The sequence below is a fragment of the Gopherus flavomarginatus genome, chromosome 3 (genome assembly GCF_025201925.1).
Source record: "Gopherus flavomarginatus isolate rGopFla2 chromosome 3, rGopFla2.mat.asm, whole genome shotgun sequence".
Taxonomy (NCBI): domain Eukaryota; kingdom Metazoa; phylum Chordata; order Testudines; family Testudinidae; genus Gopherus; species Gopherus flavomarginatus.
Genome location: NC_066619.1, coordinates 132,655,314 through 132,681,527, shown reverse-complemented (window position 1 = coordinate 132,681,527; position 26,214 = coordinate 132,655,314). Strand labels below are relative to the sequence as shown.

The 26,214-nt window shown below is 48.4% G+C and overlaps 1 protein-coding gene across 4 annotated transcripts in view; it reads left to right on the top strand.

The window, feature by feature from the left end:
* The window catches only part of ABCA1 (ATP binding cassette subfamily A member 1), a 143,492-nt gene that overhangs the window by 86,851 nt on the left and 30,427 nt on the right, over positions 1–26,214 (top strand). For all 4 annotated transcript variants that reach the window (XM_050944328.1, XM_050944329.1, XM_050944330.1 and 1 more), the window contains exons 10-26: positions 230–369; positions 1,020–1,136; positions 9,103–9,291; positions 10,342–10,547; positions 10,642–10,818; positions 11,583–11,805; positions 12,624–12,845; positions 15,608–15,812; positions 16,420–16,533; positions 17,156–17,327; positions 17,968–18,099; positions 19,135–19,274; positions 20,829–20,966; positions 21,855–22,075; positions 22,605–22,677; positions 23,198–23,400; positions 25,039–25,087. In XM_050944328.1, the coding sequence (XP_050800285.1) occupies positions 230–369; positions 1,020–1,136; positions 9,103–9,291; positions 10,342–10,547; positions 10,642–10,818; positions 11,583–11,805; positions 12,624–12,845; positions 15,608–15,812; positions 16,420–16,533; positions 17,156–17,327; positions 17,968–18,099; positions 19,135–19,274; positions 20,829–20,966; positions 21,855–22,075; positions 22,605–22,677; positions 23,198–23,400; positions 25,039–25,087 (2,721 nt within the window). The remainder of the gene's footprint in view (positions 1–229; positions 370–1,019; positions 1,137–9,102; positions 9,292–10,341; positions 10,548–10,641; positions 10,819–11,582; positions 11,806–12,623; positions 12,846–15,607; positions 15,813–16,419; positions 16,534–17,155; positions 17,328–17,967; positions 18,100–19,134; positions 19,275–20,828; positions 20,967–21,854; positions 22,076–22,604; positions 22,678–23,197; positions 23,401–25,038; positions 25,088–26,214) is intronic.

The following is a 26,214-nucleotide window of genomic DNA, read 5'->3' as shown; positions in this document are numbered from 1 at the left end:
TGTGCAGATGCCACTTTGTGACTTTCAGAGCTCCAGATCCAGTGAGAGGCATTGGGTTTCTGGTCAAGCTGTGCAGCTCAGAGTGGTTTCTTTTTAACTCCAACCCTCTCGGCTCAGCTATTTCTGTTTTTAAAATGCACACGTATGTGACACACTTGCCCGTGAGTGCCTTTGAGCTGTTCAATACCATGTCTCTAGCTTAGTTCATGCATTTTCTCTCCCTGTTTAGCACCCTACTGCAATGAGCTGCTGAAGAGTCTTGAGTCCAGTCCACTTTCCCGAATTATTTGGAGGGCTCTGAAGCCTTTGCTCATTGGGAAGATCCTGTACACTCCTGACACCCCAGTCACGAGGAGGGTCATGACTGAGGTAGGCTATGGAACCTTGTCCCCTATATAAGCAGCACAGAAGAGACGGGGCCAGACCCATCCATGCAGTTCACAGCTTTGTTCTACGGAGATGGTTTAATTTGGCCCTACTGCTGGTGTAACCAGCTCAGGGAACACCGTTCAAGTATAAAGGTGATTGTCCTGTAGTGCAGAGCCTATCTATGTTCTCTGCTGAAGCCTCGCAGAGAAAAGGGGGCTGGAAGACGGGAGGGGTGGCTGGGGGCTACCTAGGCTGCATCTCCTTCCCACCTCCTTTGGGGAGACACTCACTTCTGGGAGCACTGGGAAGCAGCAGTCCTAGTGCTTTCCTGAATACCTCTGACATGAAAAGGGGGGCAGAGGGGCAGGCTTTTTTTACGCTGCTCCCTGTGTACACTCATGAAAGAGACAGACATAATTCAGCCCTTTAAAGTGGCCTACAAAGGCATGGAGATCCTGGCCACACAAATGTACTGGCTTGTGATATTTTTATTTTCAAACACGTGTGATTTTTCTCCTTGCTGTAGCTACCACGTTACCAGTAAAACTTGGGCAGCGCAGTGCCTAGATTTGCACTCTGCCCACCTGGGCTGCTGCTGCTCTGACCTGCAATGCTGAAATTTTGGAATAATCCTTCCCCTTTGCTGGCAGGTGAACAGGACTTTCCAGGAGCTGGGCGTGTTCCGGGACCTAGGAGGGATGTGGGAGGAGATAAGCCCGAAGATTTGGACGTTCATGGAAAGCAGCCAGGAAATGGATCTGATCCGGGTCAGTATGCCATCACTGTGGGTATGTCTGCACTGCAATGAAACCCCTGTGGCTGGCCCATGTCAGCTGACTCAGGCTAAGGGACTGTTCAGTTGTGGTGTAGACATTCTGACTCGTGCTGGAGCTTGGGCTCTACGACCCTGTGAGGTAGGAGTATCCCAGAGCCCCCGAGTCTACACTGCAAGTAAACAGCCCTTTAGCCTGACCCCGAGCCAGCTGGCATGGGCCAGCCAGGGGGCGTTAATTGCAGTGTAGACATACCTTAAATTTCTCAGATAACTTTGTCCTTGCCTAAAGTGTTTATTTTGGGGATGTGACTGGCACTTCAGTCCTGAGCTGTATGCACAGCACTACGTGGTCATTCTTTGAGACAAGTTCTCTTGCATGGTAGTTCCTGCCAGTGCAATGCTACAGCAGGATTCGAGAAGGTAGGCTTTAGCATTGTCTGAAACTGTATGTACGTGAAATGGGAACTGAATAATGAACTAGACACAACTGGGTCAGTTCCTCCACTGGTGTAAATCAGCAGAGTTCCACTGACTTCACTGGAGTTGCACTAGTTTACATCAGTTGAGGATCTGGCCCATCTGAGCTGAGAACAAGGGATTTTTAAATACAGTATGTGCCATATGAGTAAGAAGCATAGCTAGGGGGGAAGCAGGGGGAACAGCTGCTCCCCCACTGAGCACATTCCCCAAAGGTGGCTCCTTTTTAATTTTTATACTCGCGCGAGGACGACGTTGTGGGGTGAGGCCTTGGAAGCACCTCTTTGCTCGCAGCTGTCAGCTCGCGGGGCAGTGGGCATGCCTGTCCCTTTAAACCGGGCATGAGGGGGCGTTCCCATGGTGCCTAGTGGCAAGCGGCTTGGATTTTAAATCCTAGTGGCCGGCGGCGAGAGCGGGGTAAGGTCAGTGCAGGGCTGGAGCTGCGCGGGGAGCAGGGCAGGGCAGAGTTTGGTTCGGGAGCCGCGGGCAGAGGCAGGATCATGAGTGTGGTGGCCGGGAAGGGGGTGAAGCTGCCGGGCGCAGTGGAGCCCAGGAAGGCGGCTGGGGTTGGGGCCAGGGTCGGGGCACAGGCACTCACTGGCAGCAGCACGGGAAGTGGTGCAATGTGGGTCCAGCCCACTCCACTCTGCCAGCTCCCAGCCGCAGCACTCTGCTTCCTGATACCGGTGAGTGCAGGGAGGTTGGGGAAAGGCTGCCCGCTGCACTCAGCTGTGGCGGAAAGCGGAGCAACGCGGCACCAGCCTGCTCTGCTTCCCTTGCCCAGTCCCCAGCCGTGTTCCTGGGGCGGGGATATTGGGGAAAAGTCCCTCCTCCCCTCCCCGCCACTCACCAGCAGCGGTGGGAAGTGGAGCAGCCCGGCCCCAGCCCACTCCGCTCTCCCAGGCGCATCGCTCCACTTCCTGCTGCTGGTGAGTGTGGGGAGGTTGGGGAAAGGACGCCCCCCTGCACTCACCAGCAGTGGGAAGCAGAGCGACATGGCCCCAGCCCATTCTGCTTCCCGTGCCCCTGCCCCTACCCCAGCCGTGTTGCTTTGCGGGGGGGAGGGCAGGGGAAAGGTCCCCCCTCCCCTACGCTCACCAGCGGCGGGAAGCGGAGTGCTGCGGCTGGGAACTGGCGGAGTAGAGCTGGCTGGGGCCGGGCTGCTCCGCTTCTGCCATTGCTGGTGAGTGCGGGGGGGGGATCCCTTCCCCCAAGCTCCCTCCCCTGAGTGACATGGTGTCATAATATAATTCCCAAATCTGAACCTTAGCGTCCAAAATATGGGTACTAGCGTGAATTCCCCTAAGCTTAATTACCAGCTTAGATCCTGTAGTGCTGCCACCAATCAGGACTTAGAGTAGAGTGCCTGATAGACTCTGGTCTCCCCCAAAACCTTCCCTGGGGACCCCAAGACCCAAATTCCTTGAGTCTCACAACAAAGGGGAATAAACCATTTCCCTTCCCCCTCCTTTCTTCCTCCCAGCTCTTTCCCACCCTGGGTACACTAGGAGATCACCGTGATTCAATTCCTTGAATCACCACACAGGGAGGAATGATACCTTCCCCCAGAGGCAATCCAGATTCAAGCTCCGTGAATCTAAAACAAAGGGATTCCCCCTTCTCCCCTCCCTCCCTGTTAAATACAGACTCAATTCCCTTGAGCCTCAACAAGGAGAAAAAATCAGACAGGTCTTAAAAGCAAAACTTTTAATAAAAAGAAAGAAAAAAGTAAAAGTTTATCTCTGCAATTTAGATGGTAAAAAGTTACAGGGTCTGTCAGCTTATAGAAACTAGAAAGAAGCCTCCCCCCAGCAAATACAATTTAAAATACTTCCAGCAAACTACACAATTGCAAATAAAGGAAAAGAAATAAAAAGACTATACCACCTTTCTACCTTTTTACTCACAAAATGGGATAGAAGATTAGAGAGCCTGTAGGTACGTGTGGTCACTCTCAGAGCCCAGAGAGAACAAAACAAAACCCAAAAACATACACAAAGGCTTCCCTCCACCGAGATTTGAAAGTATCTTGTCTCCTGATTGGTCCTCTGGTCAGGTGTTGCAGGTCACTGTTTGTTAACCCTTTACAGGTGAAAGAGACATTAACCCTTAGCTATCTGTTTATGACACATGGCTGGGGCTGGGGCGAGGGAAGCGGACAGGGCCAGCTCTGACTTTTTTGCCACCCCAAGCCAAAAAAATAAATAAATAAACCCCAGGGCGCAGGGCGGCCGGACCCGGAGGCAAAGCCAAAATAAATAAATAGGGCAGCCGTGCCGCCCTAGGATTGGGCGGAAGCTGCCCCTTAGAATCTGCCGCCCCAAGCACGAGCTTGCTTGGCTGGTGTCTGGAGCTGGAAGCGGAACAGGCTGTTCCTCATCTCCCACTAACCCCCTGGGCACTCGGGGGCCCCCAAAAGTGCCCCCCCACAGCTCCTGCCTCCCAGACCCTCTGGGTCTTTGGCAGCGGGACTTTCAGTGCTGCCAAAGAAACCTGGAGCAAGTGAAGGGCCCGCTGCCGAAGACCTGGAGCGCTGCCGGGTGAGTAAAAGCGCTGCAGCGGGTGGCACCTTTTTTGTTTGTTTTTTTATTGCTCCCTCATTCCCTCCACCTGGCTATGCCACTGATATGAGCGCCCTGTAATCATGTCACACAGTGCCGTGAACTGAAGCAGAGCATGATTAACCACTGCTTTCCATCTGCCCTGTCTGGGATCTGCTCTTTCTTCTTCACTGCCGACTATTACATGTGTATAACCTGGAGAGAGGGTTCCCAACACATTTAACTTGCTATGCTGTGTTCTCCTTTGTAACAGCAAATGCCCGTAAGTACCAGGGCAACTTCTCTCTTGGTGTTAGCATGAGGTATACCTTGTAGAAAGCAATCACAAACCAAGGACTCATCCTGGGAGGTTTCAAGCAGCCTCAATCCCATCGAGTGCCGTAGGAATTGGGGGCTGAAGTGAGGCATCCGACAGGATTGGGCTCAGAGGTGAAAGTAAGTCGGTACAAGCCGGTACGGTGTACTGGCAAGAGCCAGTACACCGTGCCGGACTGCACTGGCTTTCACTGCCCGCAGCTCCGGCGGCCGGGCTGGGGCCGGATTTAAAGGGCTCTGGGATGCCGTGGCTGCGGTCTTCCCAGAGCCCTTTAAACCCCACGCCCGCGGCTCTGGCAGCCAGGCTGGGGCCGGATTTAAAGGGCTCTGGGGTGCCAGCTGCGGTCAGCCCAGAGACCTTTAAACCCCCTGCCGCAGCTGAGATTTAAAGGGCTCAGAGCTCCCCACCACTGCGGGCAGCCCTGAGCCCTTTGAATCCCATCCGTGGCTCCGGTGGCTGGGCTGGGGCCAGGATTTAAAGGGCTTAGAGCTCCCCTCAGTGGCAGGAGCTCTTGGCCCTTTAAATACCTGCCCCAGCCCCGCAAAGCTCATGGTTCCCCGTGGCAGCCGGAACCCTGGGCCCTTTAATTTGCCCCTGAGCTCTAGGGGCCTCCCAGCTACCTCTGCAGCTGGGAGGCCCTGGTTGATTTAAAGGCCTTGGGTCTCCCAGCCACAGCTGGTGCCTCAGGGCCTTTAAATCTTGATAGGCCACGCCCCTTCCAGATGAGGCCACGCCCCTTCCGGACTCCAGCAGTACCGGTAAGTCCTGTAAATTACTTTCATCTCTGATTGGGCTCTTTTTGAATTGCATGGTGTGCTTACATTTGTGGAAGAGCAAATGTTGCCCAAGTGGCCGATCACTTGATAACATGCAGTGCGTGCTGACTTACCTGAAGGAGCAGTGATCTCCCACCTTTGTTATAAATCCTTGGCTTCAGCGGAGTAACTCCTGGTTTACACCCGTGTAAGCAAGAAGAGAATCAGGCCTAACGTATAAAATAAATATCAGGGGTCTGGTTTGCTGCTGCATTACTGCACTTACATGCTAGCATAACTCCATTGATCGGGTGGACTCCGAGTCAGACCATTGGCACCTTCCCCACAGGAGATACACCGAGGGAAAACTAGAGTGGCGCAGTGGTGAATCAGGCCCTCTAGAACAAGTCCAAGCCAGCTGTTACTACTGTCTCCCCAGTAAAGCTAGACAAATATCTCCCACTGAACGGAAGTGTAAAGTATTCTCTGGCCCACCCCACTGCATTCTCCCCAGGGCCTGAAAATGCTGGAGATGATTGGGCAGAACTCTGATCACTCTAATGGCGGCGCTGGCTTGATGGGAGTTACGCTTGATTACGCTGGTCTGAGTAAGATCAGAATCAGGCCTGGAGACTGTAAAGGGAGCTGCACAGCACTGCCGCAGGCCGGCCTTTGGATACTGGTTTGCAATCAGATGTCCCTTGAAAAGTGAGTGGTGCGTTTTGAAGCGAGATCCATGAACCAAGGGAGCTGGTATTTTATACTTGTTGTTTATCGTCTCCATTCTAGCAGAGGCTTCCTGAGGTTCCTAAGAGTTCCATTCCTCTGCTTTGTTTTAACAAATACCATTATAGCTCAATGTTCAAGGCATCGTTCTCTTTCCCCATCACCTATCCCAATGCGCATGCGTGGAGTCTTTTGTTGTGAGTATTGGGCAAAGTCATGCCATCAGCGTCCAGTTAAATTTACAGCTGGAACAAAGATCAGGTACATACTTATCAGGCCAAAACACAAGATCTTCAGCTGGGTTCACTGTCATGGTAGGTCAGTTCTTTGGCCTAATGACCTTGACGGCTGTTTGTTTAAACCCAATGACATGCCTTCTGTGAGACAGGCAGACGACAGTGTTACCGAGTGGTTAGATTCCGAATTCCAGCCCTGCAGGTCACTGTATGTTTATGTCAAGCTCCTTGCAGCTGAAGGGGCACTGAAAGGGGAAATGCTTTTCTACCTCTTGTTTGACATTTGGGACTGGATCCTATTTCTGGTGGGGGTGTATGACAACACCCCCATTGACTTGAAAGGAGCAGGAGCAATTCCTCAGGGAACAGTGCGTGTTTGCTTTTAACATGAACAACGTGAATACAAATAGTGTGCTTCCGCTGGCAGCTGTAAGGAGTGTTTGGATGAGCAAACCCTAAGGAGACAAAATATAGACACAGAAGGGACAGGAGAAAGTGCTGGAGCACAATCCCCGCTTTCCATTTCTGTTTTTCTTTCCTGTGTTCTCCTTCACCAGCCTGATGTATTCTGCCCTTTTTTCCTGCTTTGCCATGTTATTTTTTTAATCTCATTCCCATTTGCACTGTGTGTCTGAAACAGCTATTCAGGTTTAAATTCTTTACCTTTCTTTAGCCTGAAGTATGCTCAAAAGTCAATTTCCTATTTGTATAGTTTGTAACCATTCCTTAGATTTGTTGTTCTTCTGCTTAGCCGTATCCTTTGTAGTTAAGGCTTCCCTCTTTTCTACACATCCTGATATGGTACGTAATGTTACATGTGGTAGAGTGGTATAGGAAACAGTCTTACTTCCAGCATAAACAGTCAAAGGAAGTACATTTCCATTTTACAGATGGGGAACTAAGACACAAGATTACATGAGTTGCCCAAGGTCTCCCCAGGGTCCGTGGCACAGCTGGGAACTGAACCCAGATCTCCTGGCTCCCGGTTCAGTGCTTTTAGTCCAAGATTAGCCTTCCTCTGACAGCCCTCCTCCATAGATTCTTTCATTAAGTGTTTTAGTATTTGTCCTGCATATTTGGGATGTCCCTTCCCTTTAATGTTATTACCCACTCTGTCTGTGAGAGAGATGGTTCAGCCAGAAGTTCCTCCTTGTGTAACCTCTTTGCTTCCAGAGCAACGTTGTGCAGTAACTTACAATAAATACGTCGGAGGAGGCAGGGTCAGTCAGGGGCGGCTCTAGACATTTCGCCGCCCAAGCACGGCGGCATGCCGCAGGGAGCGCTCTGCCGGTCGCCAGTCCCGCAGCTCCAGTGGACCTCCCGCAGGCATGCGGCTTCGGTGGAGCCGCGGGACCAGCGGACCCTCCGCAGGCACGCCTGCTGGAGGTCCACCGGAGCCCTGCCTGCCACCCTCCCGGCAACCGGCAGAGTGCCCCCTGCGGCATGCCGCCCCAAGCACGCGCTTGGCTTGCTGAGGCCTGGAGCTGCCCCTGGGGTCAGCCTTGCTGCATTGATATTTACGCTTAGCACTTCGGGAACTGAATTCCCGGTTACACTCGATCACCCCTTCGGCTCTGCTCAAAGCAAAGAATTGTTTGGAAGGTGTCAGCAGCATGTAGCAACCACCAATTAGCTGAAAAATCTCCTTCTTCCTACCCTGCTTTCCAAGGATGGCTTTTTGTTTGGTTGTGGGGCAGGAGGTGTTTTGCAACTCTTCCCACTTTCCCAGAGACGGGAACAGAGCTGCCACCTGCTGGAGACTTGTTGTTATCAAATGTGCCTATGAGCTGGGAGTGTATTTACTGTGTCATTGGGCAGGTTCTGAGTGTCCAGAGTGTGTGGTTCTTTGCTGCCCTCCACCTGCAGTAGAGAGAGCAGTCCAGAGTCAACTCTCAGCCTGCAAGGCAGGACATACGGTGTTGGGCACCCTGTGAATACCTCAGATAGAGGGATTTAGATAGATATATCACCATATATTATCTATCTCATACAGCTGGAAGGGACCCTGAAAGGTCATGGAGTCCAGCCCCCTGCCTTCACTAGCAGGACCAAGTATTGATTTTGCCCCACATCCCTAAGTGGCCCCCTCAAGGACCAAACTCACAACCCTGGGTTTAACAGGCCAATGCTCAAACCACTGAGCTATCCCTTGTATTCCAGTTGAGCCTAGGCTAAGATCATGATGCCACTGTGCTAGGACCCGTGCACACTCATTGTGAGAGATAGTCATGGCCCTGCATAGTTTAAATGGACAGGACAAAGTGTGGGAGGGGAAACTGAGGCACAGAGCAATGAAGTGACTTGCCCAAAGTCACACAATAGGCCAATGGCAGAACAGAGATTAAAAACCCGACCTGCTGAGTCTCCATCCTGTGGCCTACCCACCAGACCATGCTGCCTCTACCAGATAGCTAGACCATGATGTAGGTGGCCAATCTGTCCTGGGATTTGTGTTCTCAGAGTAGCTGCAACATGTTTATTGTCATGCAAACTGGGAGTAGCCTTCAGTCATCTAGCAAGCTACCAAATGAGGCCCCTCTGTCAGGCAACTTGGACACCCCATTTGACACTACCAATTCTGCGTCTCCCCTGAATGTTATTTTCCCCTGGGAATTTTCATTTTGTCACACTGCAGTTAATGTGATGCTGCACTCTGGGAACCTGGGCTTCTCTGATGGAAGGCCCATGCACTGGCAGAATTAGTAACATGGCGTGCTGAAGAGAATTCATGTGCTCAGTAAACTCTCCATTCTTAGTCCTTGTCCAGAGCTGGACTTCCAGGTCCAAGGGGAAAGAGTCATGGTAGCTTGGTACAAGCTCTAGCTTGCTGGGGGGAATCCAAACCTGAGCCTAACGGTCCTTATTTTCCCCGGCACCATAATTGCAGACACTGCTGAAAAGCAAAGGCCTCTGGGACACTCACTTGAGCGGCTCAACGTGGAGGGTTCAAGATGTTTCCCTGTTCTTGGCAAAGTCCCCAGAAGACATTCAGCCAGTGAATGGCTCCACATACACTTGGAGGGATGCCTTTAATGAGACTGACCGGGCTGTCCAAACCATCTCTCGCTTCATGGAGGTGAGCTTGCTGCTGCTGTTAGGTAACGTTTGCTCATGCATGTCCTCCAGTACGAGGCCAAGCCATGCTCTCTGCAAGGGGTCTAGGAGAGTCATACTGTAAAAAGCTCAGTGCTTATGAGTGGTAGTTGGGTGTCTGGGTTTGCAGTGTCATGGTTCACACCATCAATGCTCCTAGGAGATTTGCGTTAAGAAAACAATAAAACATTGCAGCCAAGATTTAAAATCTGAAACGATTGCTCCTAAGCCCACATGTAGGCGTCTAAGTAAGTATCCTAGCCTCAGGGGGAGCTGCTGGGTGGTCAGCAGGGGCGGCTCCAGGCACCAGCACTGCAAGCGTGTGCCTGGGGCAGCAAGCCGGGCTGGGGGTGGCAGTCAGGGAGCCTTCTACAGCATTTCTGTGGGAGGTCCGCCGGTCCTGCAGCTTTGGTGGCAATTCGGCGGCGAGTACGCCGAAGGCGCAGGACCAGCAGATCACCCGCTGAACTGCCGCCGAAGCCGCGGGATCAGCAGAGCTCCCTTAGAAACACCACCAAAGTCTGCCTGACTACCGTGCTTGGGGCAGCAAATAAGAGAGAGCCGACCCTGGTGGTCAGCACTTCCGAAACTCAGGGTGCTCACTTAGGTGCCAAAATACGGACAGAAGAGCCTAACTTTAGGCACCCATCTTTGACAAAATCTTATCTTGCATGTTCCATGTGGTTTCCAGTGACAGTCCTGCCCCACCATTATGGGCAGCTGATAATGGCTGATCTCATCAGCACCCTGGATGCTTGTTTTTCTGCATCTGGTATTACCCAGTGACTGCAGGAGAAACTGCAGCGGTATTAAAGCTCTAGGCGTTATTGAACTCATTGGATTCCACCTCTATGAATGAATGACCGTGTGTTCCAGCACAGTGTAGCTTTGCCCCATCTTTTAGGTGAAGGTGTTATCATCTCCGGGTCCCTCTTGTTTCAAAGGCTTGAATGTGTTCTATCACTGTAGCTACCAACATATAACCCTATGTAATAAACTCTGCCCAGGGACTTACAAATCTGTCTCCATTTAGTGTGTCAACCTGGACAAGCTGGAGCCTGTGACCACAGAAGTGCGGCTCATAAACAGGTCCATGGAGCTCCTGGAGGAGAGGAAGTTCTGGGCTGGCATTGTCTTCCCTGAAATCACCTCAAACAGTGTAGAGCTGCCTCCTCACGTCAAGTACAAGATACGGATGGACATAGACAATGTGGAAAGGACAAACAAGATTAAGGATGGGTGAGTGCTACCTAGCTGCCCTCTCAAGAGAGGCGTTGGGAGACTCTAGGCCTGTAAGGATTTCTAACAGGTGATCTTTGTTCCTTTGGCTTAGGTACTGGGACCCTGGTCCTCGTGCCGACCCTTTTGAAGACATGCGGTATGTCTGGGGCGGTTTTGTGTACTTGCAGGATGTTGTGGAGCAGGCGATCATCAGGACACTGACAGGCACAGAGAAGAAGACTGGTGTCTATGTGCAGCAGATGCCCTACCCCTGTTATGTGGATGATATGTAAGTTATGCAATAGGTCGACTAGGTAGCAGGATCTGTGTCTACTACTGAGACACTGGAAATGTGGCCACTGGCATTATCGGGCAGGGTTGGGCCTGCTATTACCCTGCTGATTTGCTCTAGTGGTACCTGTGCATTCCTATACTGGTGCATGAACAGGGCTCTTCAATATGGGATTGGATGTATCGCTCTATGCAGGTACCCAAAGTGTTTCTGGCTCCAGGATGGCTCCTGGGGGGGCTGCACGTGGAGGCCCTGCCCCAGAAGAGATCTGTGGAGGATGGTGCCTCCCAACTGCAGAGTGTGAGGGGTGGGAGAGTGCATTATCAGGACAGTACTGTATCACCCCCTCTCGGTGCCTCGGTCAGCAATGGAGGGGGCAGGGAATATAGCTGTGATTGGTCCCCGGGTGCTCTCCTCCACCCAGGCTTATGCAGTTGCAGTCTGGCCCAGAAGTGGCCGGAGACTAGTCTAGAAAGATCCTAAAGCACTGCCCTGCTAATAGAGCAGCAGCGCAGAGTTGTGAGTCGCTCACTCCTCCAGTGACTTCCAGGGAGCGATGCCAATTTACACCAGGTGAGGCCCCGGTCTTGTGTGCATGCTTTGCTTTGCACAATGGAGCTCTGGCACTGACAGGGACCTCTAGGCGGTACTGTGATCCTCCTCGTCTGCACCTGTAGGGTACCCGGCAGCCCTTGGTGATGCTCTCTAAAGCAAATAACCACAACAATCTTTCCCCTGGCTCTTTCCCTTCCTGCCACCAGATTCCTGCGTGTCATGGGCCGTTCCATGCCCCTCTTCATGACTCTGGCTTGGATCTACTCGGTGGCTGTAATAATCAAGGGGATTGTGTACGAGAAGGAAGCCCGGCTGAAGGAGACGATGAGAATCATGGGCCTGGACAATGGTATCCTCTGGTTCAGCTGGTTCATCAGCAGCCTCATCCCCCTCCTCATGAGCGCTGGGCTTCTGGTGCTGATCCTGAAGGTGAGGCTGGCACCATCACAGTTTCTCTCTCTCCCCTTCTCAGCAGTGTTGATTTCCTGTGGGGCGGCATAACGCGGGGCCCTGCTAACAATCAGCCTGGTAACGAATGCTCTGGAGTTAATATTCTAGGAACTTGGATCAGGCAGTGACTCACTGGGAAAAGGCTCTTGGTTCCAAAACAAGGCTGAGTGATTTAAAACACTGGCTCTCAACCTTTCCAGACTTCTGTACCCCTTTAAAGAATCGGATTTGTCTTGTGTATCCCTAAGTTACACCTCACTTAACAACTATTTGCTTACAAAATCAGACATAAACAAGGGTCATAGCACGCTATTACTGACAAAGCGTTGACTCATTTTTACCGTATCATTATAAAATAACTCAATTGGAATATAAATATTGTACTTACATTTCAGTGTATAGTATACAGAGCAGCATAAACAAGCCACTGTCTGTATGAAATTTTAGTTTTTGCTGCCTTTGCTAGTGCTTCTTATGTAGCCTGTCGTAAAACTAGGCAAATATCTAGATGAATAAATGTACGGCCAGGGTACGTGTACCCCGGCTGAGAATCACTGATTTAAAACAATAAGGCTGCTTCAGTTAATTGTTTCAGTGCATCTTAGTGTGCAGAGTACCGTGCCTAGGGCAAAATGCACCTCTGGCATGGTCACAATCCCTCCTGCTTACAGGACTGGGCAGCTAAAGCAGTTAAAAGGTAGTTCTGTTCTGAATAGTGATTCTGGAAGTGGGCCCTGTTGATTGCTTCTCAGTGAGCCCTGTTTGCCTTGTGACACATGTATCTCCTCCTTGCCAAGATGGGAAACCTGCTGCCCTATAGCGACCCCAGCGTGGTGTTTGTATTCCTCTCCGTCTTCGCCGTGGTGACCATCTTGCAGTGCTTCCTCATCAGCACCATGTTCTCCAGGGCCAACTTGGCAACAGCCTGTGGGGGGATCATCTATTTCACCCTCTACCTTCCCTACGTGCTGTGCGTCGCCTGGCAGGACTATGTGAGCGTCTCGCTGAAAATGTTCGCGGTGAGTTGCGGCGGGCTTGGCACAGAGGAGCTGTATTGAATATCATGCCGTGGCCAGCAATGCGCTTGGTGGCTCTTTAGTGTGTGGGGCTGTGGGCTGCAAGAGGCCAGTGTTTTCCACTGTACCCAGGGCAAAGGGCCATCAGAGCAGGCACCGATGAAGAACTTTCTGGGTTTGTTAGTGATCAGGGAGCCTGGGAGTGGGGAAGGGATCTCTGGACATGCTCTTCATGGAGTACTGAGATTCTCCCATCTGCTACTATGAGGCCTGATGATGCCCTGGTGCAGTTCATGTAGTATTGCCCGTTTGTGACAAGATCAGACCCTTAAGCTGCCCTCCCCCAGAGGCCTGTCCATCTGAGAGCCTCCCTTTAGAGACTCTTCACAGCATTCCTTAACTCACTGGGGGTGGCTACGTACAGCACTCCCTCCCTTCCCCCATACTGCAGTCTAGTCATCTGGGGAGCAAGAGAAGGGGGAAACAAACCAAACCCCAGTCTTCAGCATAGCAGCACGAAGAACTACCACTGGGGCACTGTCTAACCACGTAATAGCATAGTGTTCAAACCTTGGGCTCAGGTCCAGGAGCATTGGGTGGAATTCCACAGATTGTGTTATGCTGGAGCTCAGACTAGATGATCATGATGGTCACTTCTGGCTGTAAAATCTGTCACTCTCTGAACACTTCAGTGATCCCAATGCAGATAGGGATGGATGACCACCATGCAGACTGAGATTTTTGAGAACTTCTCAGGCCAGTACAAAGACCAAAAATGTGCCACAATGGCTAAACAGCAAAGTAAAAGAATCGGTTAGAGGCAAAATGGCATCCTTTAAAAATTGGAAGTCAAATCCTACTGAGGACAGTAGCGCATAAACTCCAGTAAATCAAGTGTGAAAGTATAAGTAGGCAGGCCAAAAAAGAATCCGAAGAGCAACTAGCAAAAGACTCAAAAACTAACAGCAAAAAAATGTTTAAGTACATCAGAAGCAGGAAGCCTGCCAGACAAGCAGTGGGGCCACTGGACAATCAAGGTGCTAAAGGAGCACTTTCAAGGAAGATAAGGCCATTCTGTAGAAGTTAAATGAATTATTTCAATCGGTCTTCACTGCAAAGGATGTGAGAGAGAGTAGCACACCTGAGCTATTCTTTTTAGGTGACAAATCTGAGGAACTGTCCCAGATTGACATAACATAGAGGAGGTTTTGGAACAAATTAGTAAACTAAACAGTAATAAATCACCAGGATCACCCAAGAGTTCTGAAGGAACTCAAATATGAAATTGCAGAACTACTAACTGTGGCATGTGACCTATCACTTAAATCATCTTCTGTACCAGATGACTGGAGGATAATTAATGTGACACCAATTTTTAAAAAAGGCTCCAGAGGTGATCCCTGCAATTACAGTACCAGGCAAAATGTACCAGGGAAAATGGTTGAAACTATAGTAAAGAACAGAATTATCGGACACATAGATGAACATGATTTGTTAGGGAAAAGTCAACATGGCTTTTGTAAAGGGAAATCATGCCTTACCAAACCATTAGAATTCTTTGAGGGGTCAACAAACCTCTGGACAATGGTGATCTAATGGATATAGTGTACTTGGGCTTTCAGAAAGCCTTTGATAAGGTACCTCACCAAAGGCTCTTAAGCAAAGTAAGCAGTCATGGGAAAGAGGGAAGGTCATCTCATGGATCAGTAACTGGTTAAAAGACAAGAAGACAAAAGGTAGGAATAAATGGTCAGTTTTCAGAATGGAGAGAGGTAAATAGCGGATTCCTCCAGAGACCTGTACTGGGACCAGTGCTGTTCAACATATTTGTAATTGATCTGGGAAAAGGGGTAAACAGTGAGGTGGCAAAATTTGCAGTTGATACAAAATTACACCAGATAATTAAGTCCAAAGCTACTGCAAGGACTTATAAAAGGATCTCATTAAATTGGGTGATTGGGCAACAAAATGGCAGATGAAACTGAATATTGATAAGTGCAAAGTAATGTACATTGGAAAGCATAATTCTAATTATACATACAAAATGTTGGTGTCTAAATTAACTTTTACCACTCAAGAAAGAGATCTTGGAGTCACTGTGGATAGTTCTCTGAAAACATCCGCCCAATGTGCAGCAGCAGTCTAGAAAGCTAACAGAATGATAGGAACCACTAGGAAAGGGATAGTAATAAGACAGTAATTATCATAATGCCACTATATAAATTCATGGTATGCCCACACCTTCGATGTTGCATGCAATTGTGCTCACACCATCTCTTCAAAAAAGATCAATTAGGTTTTCTTCCCAGGGGGACTCAATAAAAACACACAAGGAAACATGTTTCTGTAGGTAAAGGGAAGTCATTGCTGGTTACTAGGGGAGAGAATCCCCTCATTTTACTTATGTGTATACACACACACACATACTTATTCTACTGCATCATTGTCTTTACCTCTGCTCCTTGTTTCAATCTCTTCAAAGAGCAACACAAATTCTGTCACGTTTGAGTAGGAGTCAAGCTTTCAAACTCAGGAGGGCTATGCAAGCACAAAACTAGGCAATGGGAGCTTGCTGAGCCCTAAGTGAAAATTCTGGCCCCAATGGGAGTTTTGCCATTGAGTTCAGTAGAGTCTGGCTTCCACCCTTTGTGTTATGAGTCATGACACTAGCATGAGGGCTGAGCAGCCCCCTCTCCATTTATTTTTAAAGATGAAGAGATGAGTTTGTGAATGGTCTCAAGAGTGTGAACATCTTGCTCTCCTAGAGCCTGCTGTCCCCGGTCGCCTTTGGGTTTGGCTGTGAGTACTTTGCATTGTTTGAGGAGCAGGGGGTTGGCGTGCAGTGGGACAATCTCTTTGAAAGCCCCCTGGAAGAAGATGGCTTCAACCTCACCACATCTGCCTTCATGATGTTGTTTGATACCTTCCTCTATGGGGTGATGACCTGGTACATTGAGTCTGTCTTCCCAGGTGAGCCTTTACTGTTGCCTAGAGATGTGGTGTTCTGCTCTTTGTGGGTCCTGCGTATTCCTGCCCATTCGTCAAGAGCGTTTCACGTTCCAGGCAGCATATGTTACAGAAGGGGGGAAGGGGGCAACCCTGCACCATCAATTTTATCAGATCAAAGTCACTGATCAAACTCCTGGACAGTTTCCAAGTGCCCCCACGTACAAACTAGGCTCAGTCCAGCCAGGTGCTAGCACCTCCTACGAGATTCTCAGCCTCTTCAATTCCCATTGGCTTTGCCAAGAGTTGAGGACACTTGGTTCCTGACACAGGGTGGTTAGCACCTCCCACAATCGGGCCTTTAACTATTAGAGTAAAGTGGGATTTGGGAAGATTGGTTGTAATATTGTGAAATTGTCTAATATTCCCCACCTGGCTAAAATCTCTTTTTCAATCTGTCGCCAATTTCCATTCTAGAAGGGGGATTTTCACCTTCTCATGTATGTGCTGCTGTTCTCCAAGGCCCGACAGCTGGAGATAAAATGCTTCAGTACTTTCTCTTTGCCTTTAAATATAGAGACATTATGGTGGATGTTGCTGGGCTCACATGAATGCTTTCCTCCCCATTTAGGCCAGTACGGAATTCCCAGGCCTTGGTACTTCCCCTTCACAAAGTCCTATTGGTTCGGTGAGGAGTATGAGGAGAGGCGGCATGCTCGTTCTGATCACAAAGGGCCATCGGAGAGTAAGTGTCTGACCCACGCTGGGGCAGAAGGCAGGTGCTTAGGTTTAAATGAATGAAGTTGGGGTAAGGACTGCGTGAAAAGGTGTCAGGATGTAGCATCATGAAATCAAAGCTGCTTCTATCCTACTCACTATTTGTTCCCCTGATAACTAACAGAATATGAGCATGATTGTGCAGTCCATATTCCAATAAAACTCCCACATACATCACTGGAAATCTTGCCCAAATAAGGCAGGCAGGATTGGGCTCTCCTTTGGGATTGAGGCGTGAACCTGTGAGCTGTGACATTTCCTCCACTTCCAGTGACTTCAGTGGAGTGTGCTCAGTATCTCACAGGACGGTGTCCTCTCTGACATGGGGCCTGATCTGGTCGGCGGATACGTATCCACTGACTACATCTGGCATTGGATCAGGCCCTTACAGCTGGCCTCCAGAGAATTAATTAGTACTAAGCTAAAGTGAACCTCCATGGAGGGATAACACCCTGGGAAGGGAGATTACGAAGCTTCCTAAATGTCCCACTTCACTGCGGGTTCTCATTGGCCACAGAAAGATGTGTATTAATATTATTGGTGCTGTGTCTATTCTACGCTGCCTTGCTGATTACTTATTCTTCTCGCAGACTGCATGGAGGAGGAACCCAGTCATCTTAGCCTGGGGGTCTCCATTCAGAACCTGGTGAAGATTTATCGTGATGGCAAGAAGGTTGCCGTGGATGGGCTCACACTGAATTTCTTTGAAGGGCAGATCACATCCTTTCTGGGACACAATGGAGCTGGGAAAACCACAACCATGTAAGGACAGTATTTTTAAGGGTGGGGGAGGCCCTCTTATTAGAGTGGTTCTGAAACCTAGTGTTTTGTCTAAATGTGACAATATAATATGTGCATGTGGGTAGATGTATAGATTAAATATGCAAGGCCAGAGACTCAGCAGGTGTAAAAAGTGTATCTCCGCTGACTTCAGTAGAGCTCTGCTGATTTACATCTGCTGAGAATCTGGCCCATGAAATACACCGATATTGGGGAATGGTGCCAGTGAATTGTCACAGTTCCAGATCAAGACTGTGGCTGACTTGGTACAGTGTCAGCAGCACTTTTTAATAACCCCCTTTGTGACCCCGCTTTATCAGAATAAGGAAATGAATTCTGAAAGCATTAAAAACTTTTAGGGAGTGGGAAGGATATTTTTCTCTCCCAGAACCAAGAGCATGTGGTTCAGTCCAGCTCTCATTAAACCCAAAAACTCACGTGCAAGATGTTTCTCTGATTGTTTTCCTTTGGGGAATAATCACATGATATGAGATATCAGCAAGACTCTAGCCTAGCCATTGTCCTTTCATTCCCTAGTGCATGTGCAACAAGCCCCCTCTTGATTTGGATTGTGCTGTGCCATTTTGGAGCTCACTTACTATTTACTGCATTTGTCATTCAGGTCCATCTTAACTGGCTTATTTCCTCCGACCTTGGGCACGGCCTTCATCCTGGGCAAAGATATCCGCTCCGAGCTCAGCACCATCAGGCAGAACTTGGGTGTCTGTCCTCAGCACAATGTCCTCTTTGACTTGTGAGTAGCAGCCAAGAAGCACAATGATGGGGTCTGTAGCACAAAACAAAAATGTGTGTGTGTTTATTTAAAATTACAGAGGATTCCTTTTCTCATTTTCTGACATTACCACCCTCTGTGGCTCGAGGCCCACTTCTGGTCTCTCTCTTGCTTGTGTAAGTCCAGAGTAACTCCACGGGACAGTGGTTAGCAAATGTGCGTATAGAAGTAGATGTAACTGGCATATCATTTGCAAGGGCTGCTGTTTAAAGGCAGTTGAACAATGAAGTAGTGTTGAAGTACTATCAATATATTGGTAAATGGGAATGAACCAAGAATCAGGATGTTAAAATGTACCATATTTGGCCAGATCCTCAGTGGTGTAATTCAGCATTGCTCAGTTGAAGGGAGTGGATTAGTTACACCAGCTGCGGATCTGGAACATAATATTCAGTGGAAGCTGTGGGTGGTTGGTGTCACATGGGAGACATTGCACCTCATGGGCTCAAACCAGCAAGTAGTGGCTTATACTAGGGGTTACTTCCCACCCAGGAGGTGCTATTCTGAGTTGTATATGCGGTCTGGGATAGTTCAGTGATGGAGCTGTTAAGAATCTGTAGCTGGACAGAAGTAGGTTCTGTTTTATTGTTAGATGTATCTGTGGTCTATCAGCAATGCCTTGCACATGCATTGAGACCATTTTTCCAGTTTTTCTTTTAGAAAACTGTTCCTTTCATTTAGAAAATAGGCCAAAATTTTCCAAAGTGACTAATGATTTGGGGTACCTCAGTGTTTGGGAGTCCAACCTGAGACACCTTAATATGGCCTGATTTTCAGATAGCACTGAGCACCTGCCCTCTGGAAATCAGGCCCTTCTAAGATGTTCCAGGTTGAGTGCCCAAAATCATTAGTCACTTCCAAAAATCTTAGCCCCGTATAATATTTTCCAGCCTAAATAAGTATGTTTTTTTTAACTAATTAAAAAAAAAAGGTTCATGGGATGAGTGTGAGCCTGACAGACACAGTGCCTTGCTGGTTCTGCTCCCTACTCCTTAGGCTAACTGTGGAAGAGCACATCTGGTTCTACGCTCGTCTGAAAGGGTTGTCAGAAAAAAAGGTGAAAGAAGAGATGCAGCAGATGGTGATGGATGTCGGCCTGCCTCACAAACTCAAAGCTAGAACCAGCAAACTCTCTGGTAAGTCCAGCTGTTCAGCCCTTTGCATGTCTCATCTCAGCTGCTCAGGCGGCTTTGAGAAGGGCACTGTAGTTCCCTAATACTGAGAGGCAAAGCAAGATACTACAGTGTAACCTGCCACTCAGTGTGTGTTAAGTATCCACCTCTATGCCTGATCTACAACAGAGGTGGGTCTGCTACAGCTAATAGCTTGGGAACGTAGTCCTTTAGCTCAAGCTGAGGAGACTTATGCTCTTAGTTCTGGAGCTGCCAAGGTTCAATTCCTGTTGACATAGGTGCCGATTCCGTGGATGCTCCAGGGCTGGAGCACCCATGGAAAAAAAAGAGTGAGTGCTCAGCATCCACTGGTGGCCCTGCAGATCAGCATCCCCCTGCCCCCGAGCCTCCCACCCACCAGCAGCCCTGCCAATCAGCTCCTCCCCCTCTCCCCAGTGCCTCCCGCCTGCTGCAGATCAGCTGCTCAGTGGCGTGCAGGAGGCGCTGGGGGGTGGGGGGCAAGGGGCAGGAAGAGGCAGAGCAGGGGTGGGAGCTTGGGGGAAGGGGTGGAGTGGAGGCAGGGCCTGGGGCAGAGCCGGGGGTCGAGCATCCCCCGGGATCTGAGTAAGTCAGCACCTATGCCTGTTGACAACAAAGACTGGGTGCTCATCTGGGATTCAAATGGCTGAGGTGTTTAGTTTGAGCTTCCTCTGCCTAGGGCAAGTATGTTAACCAAGGCTGAGTGTGCATTACCCACCACCCTCTGTGCCTGACCCACAGAAGACATGAATCTTCTATACCTGACTTAATCTTTTAGCACAATCTCATGCTTTAGTTCTGGAGATCCCAGCTTCAATCCAAGATGACAGTCAGTACAAAAGCTCTCATAGTAAAAATGCTATTGAATTTATTAGTACCCAGTGTCCAAAAATCTCTAGACATCTTAATAAAATGTAAAACTAAAACAGTATGCCTGGTACCCCGGGCAGTGACTGGAGCAAGTTAAACAAAAGCAACGTGGTTAAAGCCACTGTATGTATTCTCCAGTCTGCTCTGTTCACTTTGTCCCACTCAGGCAATGCCAGCTGAGTGGATTCTGGCCCCAGACGGCTAACTGAGAATCCCCCTTGTGTAGGAGAACACTCCACTGGTGTAGGCTCCTGCACCAGCCGCCTCAGTCCCAGTGTAGGGACGTGGTGGGATGGTGTGGAGTCCACTCTGCCAATTCTCCATTGGCAGTAAGGTACTTTGCAGACTTTACACCAGTCAAATAAATTAGATCAGCTTGTCAGCTGCTCTAATGCTGGTGCTGAACAGCACAAGATCCAGGAGCAATGACCAGCTCCTTAAGGGCCCCCCCCACTTGTTCCCTGGCATGGTGCAGAACTCCGTCATGGGGGGAGGATGGAGCCTAGAGTCATGTAACTTCATCTGTATGCACACATGGCTTCAGAAGGCACGTGGCTTTAGAAGGGGGTGGGGAATCTGGTTCTAGCCATCTCCACCACAGCACCTTACAGCACAGATCTCTGCTTCGTTGTTCACATCTCCAGCCTGAATTCTTCTCTTGCTTTGCAGGTGGCATGCAGAGAAAGCTGTCTGTGGCCTTGGCCTTTGTGGGTGGATCAAAGGTTGTCATTTTGGACGAACCAACAGCTGGAGTGGATCCCTACTCTCGCCGAGGGATATGGGAGCTGCTTCTGAAGTATCGCCAAGGTATCTGTTCTTTCACCCAGTTATAGTTGGAAGCAAAAGGGCATCAGTGGCTTGTGGCTTAGATAAAATACATTGTTCTACCTTTGCTGATTGTATGGGGGAATTGTTACTAATGTGTCATTGCAAATCCCTTGGTGCCCTAGTAGAAGATGGCAACAAACAGCCCTAGCCCTAGGCTCAGGGCACCCAGCCACCTGCATTCCCCGTTAATGAGACTCTTTTTGCAGTCTCATTATAACGAGCCACTTCTCTTTAATTGGCGGGTCTGCATTTCAGTGCTCAAGAGTAAGCCATGTTCTATGTTCACTACCCACTGAGGGAAGAGGATAGGAGGGCAGATTCTGATTTCACTCCCACAGGTGTAAATCTGGAGCAACTCCAGTGGATTCATATGGATATAGCTCAGTTCAGAAGCTGACTCCTGGTGTCTGCATTAGGGTAAAGCCCTCTGCTGTTATGTAGGCCTACTTGTTGGTATGAAACCCCTTTCATTGGTGTACCCTGAAATCACAACCCTTGCTCCAGTTGAGCAGGACCTGGTGAATCAGGAATTGAGGTGCACCACATCTTACACTGCTCAGATTACTGTGCGTCCACTCACTGCTGGGTGTTGCTTGTTCTGTTTCCATAGCTAGCACCGTAAGTGCCTACCAAGACAAGTGTCAAAATACAAACAGGATGGGGACTGGGTCATAAAGGAGAGGAGAGAATCCATCTGAGCTGTTGTTAACTTCTTCCATACCATTCCCCCCCTCAGACCAGGAACCCACCTCACATTTAGCAGTATGGCGAGGGCAGAGTGCTTGCATCCCCCATGACCTAGGGATGTTGATATTGTTGACTTACTGGCAAACTCTTTGGTGTTTGTCTTATCTTCTTTATTTACAGGCCGCACCATCATTCTGTCCACACACCACATGGATGAGGCAGACATCCTAGGGGACAGGATTGCCATCATTTCTAATGGCAAACTGTGTTGCGTTGGCTCTTCCCTGTTTCTGAAGAACCAGCTAGGAACAGGCTATTACCTGACCCTGGTCAAGAAGGACGTGGACTCTTCTCTGAGCTCCTGCAGAAACAGCAGCAGTACGGTGTCGTACCTGAAAAAGGTACAGTTCCCATAGCAGCTGCACATTTCCTTTCTCCTTCCATCTTTATCCTCCTTACACCAAAACTTAAGGCTGCCAAGAAGTTAAAATGTAATGGTGTAAATGGATTGAAAAGAAATCCCTTAGCATGGCACAGAAGCATTACCTACCTTGGTACAGCCCTGAGATCAGATATGGTTAAACCATTGCATTGGAGGCTTGTGTCCATTACAGCCTCTTTGCATGAAGTCTTTAATGCCTGTGTTTTCAGCCTGACAATGGATGCTGCTGCTTTGCGATTTGGCTGCTTGCCTGAATAGATTAAATACATTGCTACTGATACTAGCTTCTGCTCTTACATCCTCTTACAGTACTAGTTATCTCAACCCTTTGTTACAATAAACAACATTAAGATCCTTTGTGCTATAGCCCCTTCCTAGAGCATCCGGATTGCTCGGCCTCTCTGGATGGTGTTATAAGGAGAGTGCAGCATACAGCTGGCTGGCTTTTGCTGCAATTAACATATGTTCATCCTTTCTTATGTACCTAGGATGACAGTGTCTCCCAGAGCAGCTCAGATGCTGGGCTTGGCAGTGACCATGAAAGTGACACCTTGACAGTAGGTAAGGACTGAAAAAGGCACGCATGAGATTGAATCTCACCACTGTGGTCTTGAGCAACTCACTTATACTCTCTGCTTCTGTTCCTCCATCTGTAAAAGCAGGATAACAGCACTGACCTACCTGGGATTGTGAGGAACATTTAATACTTGCAAAGCATAACGAATGCAAAGTGCTGAATAGTATGAATTTCACCTAATGATCAAATGAGACCAGAATTTAAGGGCCATCAAAGCCGATGTGCTTGCCAATATGTTAGCACTGCACAGAGTACACTCGTGTAGAGTGGCTTGCAGGGCTGTTGATTGTATTTGGTTTTCAAAGGTCCTCAGAAATGCTGCAAATGGTAATAGCTACTGGGATCTGCAGCTAGGACTTAGCTTCATTGAAGTCGATCCTTCACTGGGTTGTGTTTTACCCCAGCTGAGGATGTGTCCCAGCAAGATTCCTGAGTCTCTGCAGTCTTTGTTACCGGTGACTCACAGAGTAACAGGGCAGGCATCTTGTATTTTGGTTCCTCCAGACGTCTCTGTTATCTCCAACCTCATTATGAAGCACGTTCCTGAGGCCAGGCTGGTAGAGGAGATTGGCCATGAGTTAACCTACGTCTTGCCATATGAAGCTGCTAGAGAGGGAGCTTTTGTGGAGCTGTTCCATGAGATCGACGACCGTCTCTCTGACCTGGGCATTTCAAGTTACGGCATCTCAGAGACTACCCTGGAGGAAGTATGTGAGCTGAAGCTGATCTGATGCCTTAGACAATGCCAAACAAATAATTGCAGACCCCAGGGAAAAATCCCTTGTATATCCATGGGAAGCCTGTCTACCAGGGAACTGGTCTGGCCCTGAGTTCATAACCACAGAAGTGTGAAAAGAATTTTCTCCTCCTGCCCAATTTAAGTGTTCCCACAAGGGAAACGTGCATTAAAAAGTGAGGGCCAGGTCCTCAGCTGATGTGAGTGGGCACAGCTCTGTTATAGACAGTAGAGCTCCCCATTTTCACCAGCTGGGGCTCTGGCCCAAACTATTTTCTAACCATCAGGTTTTAACTTACCTTGTCAAGTACTTTCAGACATCTCAGGGCTGCTGTAAGTGCACCTGGTTCCAAGAGTCTCCATGGGGCCATTTCAAGCAGCCAGGGATTGCTGGATTTCAGCAACATTTTGGTCATGTCCCCTACCCAGACTCTCCTCCACCTAGGGATTCCACTTTCACTTGGGCACACTGGCTTTCCTGTAGCTTTGCGTCACCAGAGCAGCACAAGGAGCTTGTCCCCTTGAAGCCCTGTCTATTGTATTCTCCGCCACCTTCTGAAATGCATTTGGCATCATGATTTCCTCTTTAACTGGTTGGAGGAAAACCTGATTCTTCCAGCAGCTTCTAGAACGTTGTTGTCTTCTGTGTTTGAAACTTTGGCCCTTCCTGTATAGGAAACTACAGGGGAAAGCATATCCCATCACAGCTGGGAATGTTGTTCCTTCTTGATTAGAAGGCAGGTGGACTTCCACCGGTCTAATACCAAGCCTCATATGTGCATCCTCATTGGAAAGGGATGAAGGTTACAATAAGTGCTTACTCTGCATCCTGATTCTGTATGGTTAATGGCTGCTCCATCCTGTGAATAGTACTGTGATAAAAAATGTCCCGTGCCATTCTTAGCTGGAGCTAAAAGAACATGTGTTCTGTTCCTCTTCCCCGCAAAAAATAACTGTCCCAACCTCAGCAATAAAAATCATAGGGCTGCATTTGGCTGCCAAGTCCTCAGGTGTCACACTGGTTATGTTCTAAGTTGTTCTAGGCCAGTGGCTCTGAAGCTTTCCAGACTACTGTACCCCTTTAAAGAGGCTGGTTTGTCTTGTGTACCCGCAAGTTTCACCTCACTTAAAAACTTATAAAATCAGACATAAAAATCAGACCAAAAAAGTGTCACAACCATACTATTACTGACAAATGGCTGACTCTCTCATTTTTACCATATAATTATAAAATAAATCAACTGGAATATAAGTATTGTACTTCCATTTCAGTATATATAGTATACAGAGCAGTATAAACAAATCATTGACTATGACATTTTACTTTGTACCGTCTTTTCTAGTGCTTTTTATGTAGCCTGTTGTAAAACTAGGCAAATATCTAGATGAGTTGGTGTATCCCCTGGAAGACCTCTGAGTACCCCCAGGGGTACACGCACCCCTGGTTCAGAACCACTCCTCTAGGCAAGGGATATTCCATATAGCCCCTCAAGTTGAAATGATGCATTCTGTACTGGAATAATTGGATCTCCCATGTTACATCAAACAGCACATTATTGCTGTGTTAGACCACTTCTAATTTTCTTTTTAACCTCTCTTTGCCTGTCAGATCTTTCTCAAAGTGGCTGAAGATAATGGGGTGGATGCAGAGACCTCAGGTTAGTGCAGTAGTTTCAGGGCTGCATTGTCAAAGGAGGTTCTATCTGTACAGCTTTGTATATAGGATTTGCATGCATCATCCCTTATGCACACAACTGACAAGGGGGAGGGATAACTCAGTGGTTTGAGCAGTGGCCTGCTAAACCCAGGGTTGTGAGTTGAATCCTTGAGGGGGCCATTTACGGATCTGGGGCAAAAATCTGTCTGGGGATTGGTCCCGCTTTGAGCAGGGGGTTGGACTAGATGAGCTCCTGAGGTCCCTTCCAACCCTGATATTCTATGATTCTATGACAGAGGGTTAAATTCTCAACTGATAAAAATTCCCATTCAAGGAATTAAGCCATTGGGCAAGTAGAATCAGTCATCTAGTGCAGGGGTAGGCAACCTATGGCACACATGCCAAAGGCAGCACTCAAGCTGATTTTCAGTAGCACTCACACTGCCCAGGTCCTGGCCACCAGTCCAGGGGACTCTGCATTTTAATTTAATTTTAAATAAAGCTGCTTAAACATTTTAAAAACCTCATTTACTTTACATACAACAATAGTTTAGTTATATATTATAGACTTATAGAAAGAGACCTAAAAATGTTAAAATGTATTACTGGCACACGAAACCTTAAATCAGAGTGAATAAATGAAGACTCGGCACATCACTGCTGAAAGACTGCCAACCCCATGTCTAGTGGTTAGAGCAAGGGGGTGGAATTTAGCAGATATGAGTTCTGTTTCCCACTTTGCCACTTACACACTCTGTAATTTTGGACAAATCTGTTGACCTCTCTGGGTGTCAACTTTTCCATCTGTAAAATGATGGTTCTTGCCCTGGTATAGAAGCCACAAGTGAAAGATGCTACACAAATTATTTTCAAAATCAGAAACTGGAACACTTTTATGGTGACTTTTTTAAAGCCACAAAATAGCCATACAAAAATGTCATTATTGAGTGTCAAGACACATGCACATATTTCTTGGAATGGAGGATTTTTTCCAGTAACTTAGTGTCTGAATGAGTTTATCATGAAACATTGAATAAGTGTCATTAAGTAAGTTTCTGAGCAAATGAGCAAATAAGTTTCTGAGCAAATATCTATGTTCAGTTGACTTTTCTTTTCACTCCACATGCT